The 13871-nt window shown below is 34.3% G+C and overlaps 1 protein-coding gene and 1 pseudogene across 1 annotated transcript; one reads left to right on the forward strand and one right to left on the reverse strand.

Moving 5' to 3' along the window:
- Positions 1-7100: 7100 nt before the first annotated feature.
- LOC149560620 (uncharacterized) lies at positions 7101-8220 on the reverse strand (annotated as a pseudogene).
- On the forward strand, positions 8124-11641 carry LOC149560621 (putative disease resistance protein At4g33300). Its single transcript, XM_089824750.1, has 4 exons — positions 8124-9184; positions 9363-9957; positions 10048-10259; positions 10468-11641. Exons 1-4 carry the CDS (start codon positions 9142-9144, stop codon positions 11283-11285), a joined length of 1668 nt encoding a protein of 555 aa, XP_089680876.1. The 5' UTR covers positions 8124-9141; the 3' UTR covers positions 11286-11641.
- The last annotated feature ends 2230 nt before the right edge of the window (positions 11642-13871 follow it).

The raw sequence follows: 13871 nt of genomic DNA on the forward strand, positions 1-13871 counted from the left end.
GTCTGATAAATACAAAAGAACACTCCATCACCACTTGTTGATCCATCTACTCAGTCAGAAGTTAATGACTGTCATTCCTGACCTCTTAGAGCTATGTTTGGTGTACAAGTGAATTTCAAACATCCAGTTTTGTACCATGATTAGATATTTTCCAAATTTAAAGTAATGGTTGGATGTAGTGGTTTTGAAGTTATTCTCAATCAAAAATATCCAGTAATGCTTAAGCTATAAAAGCACATTTTGTAACCCAAAAAAGATAGATTTTATTATCTATTTTCCTTGGCATGTTTTGCATGTGCATTGTAAATTCCCTTTGCCTTTGAGCTATTCGTGATATTCTATCTTATCTCTTTCATCCATTGATGTACAGTGCAAGATCTATTTCCTTTCTTCAATTTTTTGTGGCTATCTACAATTTGCATGATTGTATCTCTTTTGACTTGTGAATGACATACAAGTGAATTTTCTTCTTTCCTTGTGTGATTCATGTTGCTTGCTTGATCTAAATGTGATTTTAGGTTTTAAGCAAGTTTGAATTTTTATATCTTTGATATCATACTAGTTCAAGTGTACATACATGGGCAGAGGTAGGATTGAACACTATTTTGGTGCATCACCTCCTTAGAATAGATTAGGTAGTTTCTTTCATGTATTCCTTCTCCTTTTTCCTCTTCAAGTGTAGTTTAGGTGCATCCCGATAGCAAAGGAAGTCAACCTTCTTCAAAGACTCAACCTCATAGTTTAAGCCCCATAGCTTGGAGGTTTTCTTCATGTTTCACAATGTTGTCCTTCGGTAAAACCTTTGGACAAGGGTGCAAGCTTTTGTGACAACTGACAACAACATCCTTTTGTGCTTGATGTGAGAATTAGTGATGATATAGGAGAAGGGAACATAGTGTCATATCAATTTTGGGAGCTCCTGGTTGGATCAACAGACTTCCAAAAGGAGGTGCTAGCAAGATAATATTCTTATGTTTAAAAATTTGATAAAACAAAATATGCTTCAAAAGTATTTGACAATGTTTCTTTTATTTAATTCTACTTCTTTGTATCTTAGTGTTGTTACTAGATTAGTTATATCTTTTTAAATATCTTTAATCTTTGTATTGGATGGATACTTGCTTTTAGATGCAATTGCCACATACTTTTTTCCACATTGAATTTCGTAATAAGGTTAATTGTGCAAAAATAACACCATTTAATTTGAATTCATGAGTTTTCTTTTTCAAGAAAGTTGTGGTTATATTTAGTTTTGCTACCTAATAGATTAAAAACTCTTTTCATTGAAAGTTCTTGTTGTATATCCTTTTCATTGAAATTTCTTGTTGTATCTGACTAGAATAATTTCATTTCTATTACAATTTGTTTTAGGCTCTCAATACTTTTTGTACTCAAGTGTGGTGTTGAGACACTTAAATCTTTACCTTCTTAAGTTTTTTTTATAGATGCAGAAATATAGTGGTAATTAATCCAAGGCATGGTTCTATAGAACACAAAAAATTAATATATGATTTACAACCAAATTGGAGTAAGTTGAGCCAAGGTGCAGGATGCCCAAAAATGGTTCACTTTAAATGTTTTTCTGGGAAATGTAAATATCACATTTTAAAAGCCAAATCTCACCATTTTGTGTAGCTACTTGCTACCTTCACACAAATAGAATCTAGAATCCGTTTGGTTCATGGAAGATGATAGCAATTGGCCTTTTCAAAATCTAGGCTTGAAATTTTTTGCATTTGTTTCAAAATTGGCAAGATGGAATTAGAATACCAAACTTTTAATTTTGTCTCAAAACTAGGTTTTTTGATTTCCTACTAGCAAGTAGGAATTGAAAATCAAAACCTGGTTATGTTTTTTGAGGAGTGTAAAAAAAAATAGATTGGACTATTTTTTGGAGTCTGCCTTCAACTCCAAGCTTATGCATAAAAAATGTGTCTTCACACCCATCTTCCAAGTGAAATAAATACTTCAAGTAAAATCTGCCAAATAGGAATGACAATTTAGCTAAATCAAGATTTGTAGAAATCTCAATTTCTACAATTCCACGAACGAAATAGACCTAATAAACAATGTTTATGAACTCATTTGGTTGAATATCAAAAAGGGAAAATGTCTCATGAGTTGCAATGATCACATATAATCCATGGAATGCAACAAACTGAGCACTTTGGAGTGAGACAAAATCTAAGGGTGCAATTGAATGATTTGATGAAATCTGAAAATATATTGTGAATGAAAACTGCATGCAAGGAACTCATATGAAAGCTTGCACATTTTGAGTTTGGTTTTGAAGGTTTCAAATACAGTCCAGTGAAGGGACTATAACCACATGCCTATGTTGTGTGCCTCACTAACTTAAAGGAGCTGAAGATGTTTTAGCTACATCCACACCTTTCATCCAACATGCATCAATAAGTGGCTCTTGGTGAATTTGATTTCATCGGTGCCCAATTGCTTTTGTGACAACTGACAACAACATCCTTTTGTGCTTGATGTGAGAATTAGTGATGATATAGGAGAAGGGAACATAGTGTCATATCAATTTTGGGAGCTCCTAGTTTGATCAATAGACTTCCAAAAGGATGTGCTAGCTAGAAAATATTCTTATGTTTAAAAATTTGATAAAACAAAATATGCTTCAAAAGTATTTGGCAATGTTTCTTTTATTTAATTCTACTTCTTTGTATCTCAGTGTTGTTACTAGATTAGTTATATCTTTTTAAATATCTTTAATCTTTATATTGGATGGCTACTTGCTTTTAGATGCAATTGCCACATACTTTTTTCCACATTGAATTTCCTAATAAGGTTAATTGTGCAACAATACCACCATTTAATTTGAATTCATGAGTTTTCTTTTTCAAGAAAGTTGTGGTTATATTTAGTTTTGCTACTTGATAGATTAAAAACTCTTTTCATTGAAATTTCTTGTTGTATATCCTTTTCATTGAAAGTTCTTGTTGTATTTGAGTAGAATAATTTCATTTCTATTACAATTTGTTTTAGGCTCTCAATACTTTTTGTACTCAAGTGTGGTGCTGAGACACTTAAATCTTTACCTTCTTAAGTTTTTTTTTATAGATGCAGAAATATAGTGGTAATTAATCCAAGGCATGGTTCTATAGAACACAAAAAATTAATATATGATTTACAACCAAATTGGAGTAAGTTGAGCCAAGGTGCAGGATGCCCAAAAACGGTTCACTTTAAATGTTTTTCTAGGAAATGTAAATATCACATTTTAAAAGCCAAATCTCACCATTTTGTGTAGCTACTTGCTACCTTCACACAAATAGAATCTAGGATCCGTTTGGTTCATGGAAGATGATAGGAATTGGCCTTTTCAAAATCTAGGTTTGAAATTTTTTGCATTTGTTTCAAAATTGGCAAGATGGAATTAGAATACCAAACTTTTAATTTTGTCTCAAAACTAGGTTTTTTGATTTCCTACTAGCAAGTAGGAATTGAAAATCAAAACCTGGTTATGTTTTTTGAGGAGTGTAAAAAAAAATAGATTGGACTATTTTTTGGAGTCTACCTTCAACTCCAAGCTTATGCATAAAAAATGTGTCTTCACACCCATCTTCCAAGTGAAATAAATACTTCAAGTAAAATCTGCAAAATAGGAATGACAATTTAGCTAAATCAAGATTTGTAGAAATCTCAATTTCTACAATTCCACGAACGAAATAGACCTAATAAACAATGTTTATGAACTCGTTTGGTTGAATATCAAAAAGGGAAAATGCCTCATGAGTTGCAATGATCACATATAATCCATGGAATGCAACAAACTAAGGACTTTGGAGCGAGACAAAATCTAAGGGTGCAATGGAATGATTTGATGAAATCTGAAAATATATTGTGAATGAAAAGTGTATGCAAGGAACTCATATGAAAGCTTTCACATTTTGAGTTTGGTTTTGAAGGTTTCAAATTCAGTCCAATGAAGGGACTATAACCACATGACTATGTTGTGTGCCTCACTAACTTAAAGGAGCTGAAGATGTTTTAGCTACATCCACACCTTTCATCCAACATGCATCAATAAGTGGCTCTTGGTGAATTTGATTTCATCGGTGCCCAATTGCAACCCACAGTCATTATAGGAAAAAAGAGAGGGTTTCAAATGATGAAGTGACGAATGGTGTTTTGACAGGGGAATTGTTGCTGTCAACTAGTTCCAATGGCCCATCTATGATCTCTAAGCTCGGCAACAAAGACCACAAATCAAGATCTGACAGATTGGGAACATTTCTTTGCATCCACTCTCATTGGGAATAAGTTCTTTTGAGAAAATTGCAACATAAGACGAAGATTGAGTTGAATCTTTGTAGAATGGTAACAAGGATTCACATCAAGAGACAAGAGTAACTGTTGGGGATTCAAATCAAAGTGAACATGAAAGTATTGTGTAATTAAGATTTTTGATACAAAGATATTTGTAAATAAGGAGGCAACCAATCATACCTATTAGTGTTACACGTGGCTATTCTCCCAAAAAAATGTACAGTTGACCAATTTTCAAAAGATGAAAACATCATAATTTAAAAAAAAAAAAATTCAGTGTTTGATCTTTATAATCTGCATAGTTTGTAGTTGAAAACAACAAAAATATTGGAAAAAAATCACTACATTTTCATGAATCTAGAAAAAATAAAGTTTCAAATTATTTTATCTTTGGTATTTTTTTTGTTGGAGATCAATCGATACCTTAAGGTTAAGGTTTCAGATTATTCAAAGCTCCATTGACTTGGTAGAAAGAGAAGCTAGGGCTTGCCTAACCTGCCTACACCCTTATGGCTAGTGTAGAGGGCCTTCAAGTCTCTGCCTCTGCCATGATTTTCCATGAGTGTGTTGTTGCTGTAATCACCTAAAAATGGTCATCTAGACTATTAGCCCCCTTTTCAACATTTTGGCTGAATTAATTTAATCATTTACCTAGACCAAATTGCTAATAATCAATTTATTTGATTATAACCTATAGTTTGACTATGCTATCCTAAGTTCATTATTTGATTAAAAGAACATGTCCCCTTTTAATTAAATAAAAGACCCCATTCTTCTAACCCACTTAAAGTGCACACATAAAGTCTTTTTTCTATTTTGCAATTAAAAGAAAAGGCTTTGTGACTTTTGTCTTATATGACAAGTCAACTTATATTCTATTGGTTGATTTGTGTGTGCACATGGATCACTCCTCTTTTCAAATTCCACCGTTGATCATCCACCATCTTCATCTTGATCTCTACCGTCCATACATCTTTAAAAGGGAGAGAGCTTTCCCCCTCAATCCATCGATCTTTTGAATATTGTTATGCTGCAGGTTTTCTAACAGGTTTCTTTGGAGCTTTGTGGAGAACTTCTATTTCTTGTCTACATTCTCTCATACCATAGCATTTTAGCTTAGATTCATGTTGCATGTTAGTTTAGCTTCTATTTTGCAATAATCTATCTCACATAGCTTAATATTTGGATTGTAACACTCTCATCCATGCTTAGAATAGCTGCATTTGACATTCTCATTCTAGCTTAATCTTCATTTGCATTGCATCCTTGAGGAACTCCTTGGGACATTTGCATTCTTGCATCTTGTCTTTGGAACCTCCCATTGCATGGTTTACTAGCAAGAAGAGTATCTCTAAGGCTCATCTGAGAGCCTTCTTATTCTTAAAATATACTCTCTTGCACTCCGTGGATAGGGAGCTCTAAGCCGGCATCCGAACATTCCAAACTCATGGAATCGTTTGGATAGAAGGGTTTAGAGTGGGACACTTTCGAGTCCGAACATTCCAAACTCATGGAATCGTTTGGATAGAAGGGTTTAGAGTGGGACACTTTCGAGTGTACAGTTGCCAATTTCAGAGATTTCTAGAATAAGAGCGAAAATACAAGAGACTTCTTCAATAAGGTCTTGATATCTGTGTAAACAAAATATTGGACAATAGCCTAAATTTTTATTTTTTTCTAATTTTTGAATTCTAATTTTATCTTCTTTCTTGCCCTTTTTGGCCATTACCAATAGTATTATAAAAAAATAACAAAATTAAAACAATAAAAATATCTCATAAAATTGAAACTATAATAAATTATAATAGTGAAAAATACTTGATTGTTATTGGTCAATATAATATAATAATAGTTTTTAAACGAATTGAACTGTGACATAAAGACAAGAGCTCTGTGCACAGAGCATGAATCCCTGCTTATGCTATTTGTGAAATTACAAAATTTTGTTGGATATAATTCTCTTTTAAAATGTAGGAAATAATATTCTAAGATATAATTATGAACAAAATGTGCAAAATATTTTTGCCATGTTTAGTCACAATAGGATTATAGGTAACTACATAGTAAGTATTTTTTCAGTATTAGTTTCTTGAACAATAATTATTCATAGACTTTGAGGATTGTTAGATGCCCTTATTGTGATAGCTATGGCTGTTATTATCACTTTAATGATACAAGATTTATTACTATCAACATCAAAATATTTTTTAAAATCTCATAGGTACATTTCACTCATATAGATTCAACTTGTAAATATTATAAATTAACTAATAGATTTATGTAACTTAGTTATCATTTAGAGTTTTTAGTATTATAGTTTTAGAATTGACATATTAGTTAATATCATAACATTGAAGTTATGAAAATGTATATTGGAAAAATAATACAACAAATTTACATTTACATTCTTTATATTAACATTTTACTTTAATATACTTTAATATAAAATTAATTTGAAAATTATAGATATAGTTTTCTGATATATTAATGAATGATAAAAAAATTTAAATGTGAACTAAAATATATGATATATTCGAACAAGAGTTGTCAAATTTAAATTAATTATTATAAAAAATATTAAAAAAAAATTTCAGAGATGTAAGGTTAAGAGTTTAGTGTTTAGTTTTAGAGGATTAATAAATTATGTAATTTTTTCTATAATAGTTTAGATTACTATCATATTGTCCACTAAGATTAATTATAGGTATTGAATATAATTTGATTAAGAAATTTTGCTAATAATAAATATTATTTATGTTTATAATATTAAAAAATTAGAATTTAAGATTTATCTTGTATAGTAGTGTTGCCTATGTAGGAACTATGATTTCGTCAGGTCTTAAAAGAAATTGCAGTACAAAGCACCAGATGCTTCGGATTTCGAGCACAAATCCTGCAATCAAAAGTATAGAAAATATAAAGTAAGAAGCTACCAGAAGAATCAAGTTATAGAAGTTCAGTAAATAAATAATTGACAAAATCACCGACTTGTAATCCAAAGCGCAATACCTACAAATCCATTACTGGTCCCTCTGCTAAAGTAGCTAACTGCAATTGTAGAGATTTAATGATGAAGCACTTTGAGCAAAAGAGAGGGCAAAAATGCAAACGACAAACAAGAATTTAACGAAAAAATGAAAAAATATAAAAATATCTTGACCGTAACAATCCGTGGTCATATTAACCCCATTCTTGTAGATGCAAACAAAGGAATTATGAGGATTGGTGAATGTGCACATTCCACTGTTCTTCTCATAATTGGCACAAGTAGAGGGAGAATTATTATTGTTGAGATTATAATTGTACTCAAGCCTGATTCCATATCTCCAGCGCAAAGGATCCGTTGTATCATCTCCAAAGTTATAAATACTGGTATAAGACTCGCACCCTAACTTGGCAAGGTTAACTTCATTAGCAGATCCAAGATTTACAAGAGTATAAACACAACATGAAGTAATAGGGGAAAACTGAGGGAGTTTGAGGCCCTGCACAGCAGGGCAAGTGTAAAGGCTAGTGCAAATATGAGCACTATTGGTGTCGCAGAGGAAGTTTTGAGGGTTATAGAGTGAGGAAGAGGTGTTACAATTGAGGAGCACAAATACATCATTTTTGAGCTTAAATGGAGCCGTCTAGTCCATGCCAAAGCTATCGCTCTGCTGCATTTCCATGTAGCTCGACATTCATGGATCAGCGACATAAATCACAGTATTTGTGTAATCTATGGAGACGATCAGGTACGATCCAGAGTGAGAAGTAAACACGAGCTTCTGATTTACGCAGCTTATCGAGCTTTGGAATCTCGGATCTCCGCAGCCGGGGCCGGTTCCAAAGGGGTACTTGTAGGTTTCCACAGCTATCCCAACACACCACTCCCCAAGCACATGGCAGAATGCTACAGAAGAGAAGCATTATTGCAATAGATTTCAACATTTCTGCCATTAAAATGCAAATTTGGAATTGTGATCAATTGAGCGGGATGCAGGGGATGCAACAAGTCTTAAAGATTTTTCACTTATCTCGATCTCACAGAGCTTCTTTGCACTTTGGTCGAAAGGAAGAATCATAGTCAAGAGAAATGAGTTGGCTTCAGTTGTTTGTTGATCCCTCAATTCCCTGTGTGAAAAGAATGTGGAAGAAGTTTCTCGAACTATTCTTTTCAATTTTTTGTGACAAAATTTCATTTTTACCCCTGGCAAAATTAGGCAGCCAATCAGAAAAAAGAATTATTGGTTAAAAATAAAATAAAAAATAAACTGATTTTTGAACTTTAGACAATGAGTACTTTTAGAGGTAAAAATTAATTGTACCCACCACCAAAAACATTAGTACCCTGCCTTATGCAAGGAAGACAGGGACTAATAGTATCCTTCCTCCTATAACCATATTACTTAGTTATGATTAAAAGTCCTCCAATGTTTTTCTTATTCAAATTGACTAAATTTCCAAGAAATTTCTCTCGATAGAAGTTCATGTTCCATGAAAGGAGTTCTACACTAAATTAATCGAACTCTTCATGGTACCTTCCATACAATTTCCTCTTTGGTGAACAAAGAAGACGAAAGAGGTCGAAATGTGAAAGAACAGGGAACCTATCTTCTCCCCGCGGGGAGGTCAATATTCTCCGTAAACGCGAGGAAATATCCGTCGGGCTTCGAGGAAATTATGTCTGTTGGTTCAAGGAAGCCTCTCGACTACTCTGTAATATATACCATGGTTCGACTCCAATTCAACAACTGAAAACTAGAAGTTTGCGATCTGAAACAATTAGCCCAGTTTCTTGACATAAAGGTCAAAATATTGTGGAGAATTTGCCAAACCCTAGTCTAACGATTCCTCTTTGGTGAATATAGAATGGATTGTTCCAATTGCTCCGTCTCTGGAGTGTATTTTTCAGGTAACAGGTCACATCCCATAAAAATTCTCTGTTGCCGACCTGATCTTTATATGTTTTTGTGTTATTTCTTCAGTCTTTTTTTCGTTTACGTTAATTGCTTGTAGAGCGGATGCACTATATTATGGTTTCTTTAGTAATTTTGCAGCTTACCAGAAGAAATTTGTTTTTGTGGATACAGATATATTCGAAAACGTACTTTGCTCAAAATCCTCCAATCAGAAGGGGATTTTAGAGGGCTTGTTGGAGGAGATATTTGGGGGAAAGCTGCCTGCATTTCAGAATGTTGAAATTGCACTCGTACAACTGCAGCGGCAGCTTATGGGTGATAATTGGTCTAAGGCCAATTTGGTAAAACTACTATTTGAGGCTCCAGGATACAAGATTGTCATCACTAGATACGGTTCTACCGTCCGCAGAAGCCCCCTCACCGTACTCTATAAATTGCCATTACTAGGTCATGAGTATTCTCTCTCATTAAGTGGGGAATCTATTGTTGCCCGGGAGATCGCACTGAACAAGCTTTCGCATGGGAAATCAATATCCCGTTACAGCAGACAGAGTATTTGTAAATGCTTGAACAGTATTGATTTGTTGGATGGTGTTGGGAGGGAATGTTTCCTAGACTTAGCCTCATTTCCAGCGGGCAAGAAAATCTGCGCCGATGCACTGCTTGACATTTGGATTTATGTTCGGAAAGTGGAGAGGCAGGATGCCCTAATTTTGTTACGGGAACTTGCGAGCAGAAATCTCTTGAATCTAATCGGCAATCAAAGGTACTTGTCTATCCTAACATTTATCAAAAAAAATTCGTTTCCATTTTTTCAAGTATCGAGCTGACTTGTTTGTTAAATTTCCTGTATCAGAAGCCGAGCAGAAAACCCTTACCGAAGTGCATCTGAGCTGTTCTTTTCACAGCGCGCTGTTGTGCGAGACTTAGCCCGGTATATGGGATACCAAAACAATCTAATCCATTCAAAGAGGTTACATCTACCCAGGAAAAAGCATGGCTTGCCACAGGAGTGGGAATTGCTCCGTAATAGACCACTTAATGCTCAAATTGTTTCTGTTCACACAGGTGGGTTACAATTCTCATCCATCAAACACTTTAATTTAGTGGCATAGTCTGCAGGCCGTGATCTATTAGAAAGATTAGGTTTCTTGTGTTTTTGTCTTTCTTCCTCTTCTATAGAATTGAAAATGGCAAATTTTTTCATGAACTACTACTATAATTGAGCGCTATAAAATGTTCTAATTCACTTGTATATGTGATTTATCTTATGCAGGTTCCATGGCTGAGAATGACTGGTATGAGATGAACCTTGCGGAGACAGAAGCTCTGGTTTTACTCTTTTCTGCAACAGAATACTTTCTTCCTCCATTTTTGAAAACTATGAAGAAACTCAAAGTTTTAATCGTATGTAATTTGGGTTCACAGAGGGCCACAATAAAAGGTTTAGATGCCTTATCGTCACTCACTCAACTCAGAAGTGTTCGCTTGGAGAGGGTGGTTGCACCCACTATTCCCAAACAGAGCAAAGTAATACAAAACTTGGACAAACTTTCTCTAAGCTTATGCCAAGGCTTTGTAAAAATGTCCACACTCAATGACTCTAATCTGCATGAATTTAGCTTGGACCACTGCAGCGATTTGGAGGAGTTGCCCCCTGCCATATGTCATATGCCCTCTGCTCATACATGGTCTGTAACCAACTGCCATCTTGTTGAAAACTTGCCATATAATCTCGGAAATCTGAGCTCTCTAAAGACGCTAAGATTATCAGCATTACCAGGCCTGAAAGAGCTTCCGGCATCAATTGGAAAACTTGAGCAGCTGGAATTTCTAGACATTTCGCTGTGCGAGGGCTTGAAAGAGCTTCCAGAGGAAATAGGTCAACTCAAGAAATTGGAAGTGATTGACATGAGAGAGTGTTCTCGTCTGAGGAGATTGCCTAGAAGTGTTTGTGGATTAAGCTCCCTTAAACATGTTATCTGCGACGAGAAGATTGGGAGTCAGTGGTTGCGAGCTAAGGCCTTTTATATCCCTGATCTTAGAGTTGAAATTGTGGAGCCACAATTCACTTTGGACTGGCTTGAAGATTGAATTTCTTTCATAACTCTTACAGAGCAGTAGTTGCAGAAGACGTGGATGACAAATTGCCACATTTATGGCAGCATTGGCCATGGGAATCATTACTGTCATCAAGTCTAAATACCATATGAATTAAACATAAGTGTTTATTCTATGGTCGCTATGACTCCAGTGTAATAATCTTGAAGAGCGAATTTGTGCAGTTTCTCGAGGGATAAAGTGAGATTGGGTGAAACCTTTCGCAATCCAGAAGGCAACCCTCTGTATCTTAACTTCCAAGCCATTGCGCTATACTATAAATTATGCTATTAAGTATTGAAAATCACTTGAAAAGTTAATTCATAAAAATGATGACTGTTTTTTTATTATACCATCATCAAAATTTAAAGCCTTCATTTATTTTTATATATGCATATTATCGATGAAACATTCACTTGGGTTTGAACTTCAAATGCAAACACAAAATATTGATTAAGCGGTAAAAATGAACATAAACAAGGGCTGCGCTGTAGTTGTAGTCCCTACCTAAAGTTATAAGCTGGTGAGAAACTATATATGTTGACAGAACAATAAGCTCCAATCTACTCCAAGAAATGTAACTGCTCTACAGCAAGCCAAGTAATGGCACATATGAAATCGGCGCATTGCTAGTGATAAGAAAAGAATTTGTATGGATATATCCGGTGGTAATAGATACAAGTTAGAATGTAAATAATGTTGTCAATTCCCACAGTTCTCAAATCAGAGTATCTTTCTATGTTTCTGACATTGTATATCTATTAATTGAAAGCTACTCTACAGAAAATTTTCATATGCTGCTCTAACTTTATTGTGATTGGCAATGAATTGAACAAGGTGAATGACTTCTTAACTAATGTCATGAATGAATCAAATCAAATTGAACAGCAAAGCATTAATGATTAAATACTATGAATTAGGCAAAGTCTTATGGGAGGGGCTACAACTCTATTTTTTAGGCACAAGAGGTCCCGTGACAATTTATTTGAGGGGCTGCAAGATCATTTAGAATCTTTTCCTCGAAAATAGTAGGCCTCTAAAATTTAGTGGGTGAAAATGGGGTGGGGCTGGGTTTAGTCCCACCAACTTAGGATAAATATTTGACACATGTCAAACATTTGTAAAATTTATTGCCATCAAAACTAAAAATTTAGAAAGAAAATAAAGTTCTTTCTTTTAAAAAATAAATATTTCATCAATTACATAGTCCTTAAATTTAGGAGGTGAAACTTTTAAAAGAAAATACAATGTAAAATTTATGGGACCACTACCATTAAAATATTCCTAAAATTTTTCAGTGGCCACAACTTTATTTTTATGGAAGCCTCCCTCCATGGGACTCCAACCTTACTCATGCATCAAATTGACAAATATTAACAAGTACAACAGTGATGAAACTGGCCGCTCGGATTCTTCCCTTCTTAAAGCTCTGAAGCCTCTTGGTCTCCATATCAGTGGTAGTTTGAATTAGTAAAGGACATAAACAGTGGAACAAAAGATTGTAGGTAGACATACTGAATTACTTGGGTTTGAGATTGTTGTAGTGTATGCCTTTTTATGAGTGACCTCCTCTGATGTGTATGCCCTTGAGAAATCCCGATTTGGCCATTGTTTGCAAACATGTTCAGCCATAATTGGTTGAGCTACTAAATCATTGGAAAGGCGATGCTTCACTTCCGAAACCTTTTAGCACGGACACAAATAAGAAGAAAATCCTTAACGGCATGTTGGCTCTCAATGTCTATAATGAAGCACTCTAACCCCATATCCCCCAGGCAGTTGTTTATGGATAATTTATGCTTAAAGTTAAGCAATTGCAATATTTTCATGGAATTTGGAAGTTTAGAGGAAAGGATAAATTAGAATCTTGTCCTAAAATAATGGAGCTTAAAATCTTAAGATAAGCTTTGGAAAAAAGGTGGGGTTGAAAATAAGCAGCCACTGCTTATTGGAAAAATGTCAAATGTCTTCACCCCATTTATTCGTCTTCTTTTTTATTTGCCTAAATTTTCTCTTCTAACGTTTATTCACAATAAATATTATACAAACCTTCATTAGCAGTGATGCTTAAAAATTAAGCAGCAATTTTTGGTTCTATAGGGCCATTGGCTCCTCAAATTAATGCTAAAAATATGGAACAATCGCTGCTAGTTAAAATAAGCCTAGTAGCTACACGGGGACCTGCCCTAAGGGAGCTCTACTAATGGCCTTATCAGTTGTATTTGAAGTAGTCCTACAACTGAGCATTTAAAAATGCTGCAAACATGCTATGCTCCCTATTATTAATTGCTATGCATTACAAATGTAGAAAAATGACAACTGTGATGAAATTGAATGCATATTCAGATTCACTCTCTACCCTTTTCATAGCTTCCAAACCTCTACGTCTGTGAAATTTTGGGTTGCATAAGGAAAAAAATTTATTGATACAACTGTTTATTACCTCCAAGTGCTTAGTAGTCATACTAGGAGATATTTGAGGTGTTGATTTAGGTTGGGGTTCCATGTGTGTGAATCTATTTAGAAAAAATTAGTTCTTAAATTCAAGGACGATGTTTGTTTCATGAGTTTAAAAAAATA

This window comes from Cupressus sempervirens, chromosome 4 (assembly GCF_028749045.1).
Source record: "Cupressus sempervirens isolate cs-2001-9-10 chromosome 4, ASM2874904v1, whole genome shotgun sequence".
NCBI lineage: Eukaryota > Viridiplantae > Streptophyta > Pinopsida > Cupressales > Cupressaceae > Cupressus > Cupressus sempervirens.

What these genes read in the sequence shown, in the direction of transcription:
- LOC149560621 (XM_089824750.1), top strand. Translation starts at nt 9,142, where the DNA reads ATGGATTGTTCCAATTGCTCCGTCTCTGGAGTGTATTTTTCAG. An exon ending in CTCTGGAGTGTATTTTTCAG is followed by an intron (nt 9,185 to 9,362) that starts GTAACAGGTCAC and finishes TTGTGGATACAG; the next exon opens with ATATATTCGAAAACGTACTT. An exon ending in AATTGTTTCTGTTCACACAG is followed by an intron (nt 10,260 to 10,467) that starts GTGGGTTACAAT and finishes TATCTTATGCAG; the next exon opens with GTTCCATGGCTGAGAATGAC.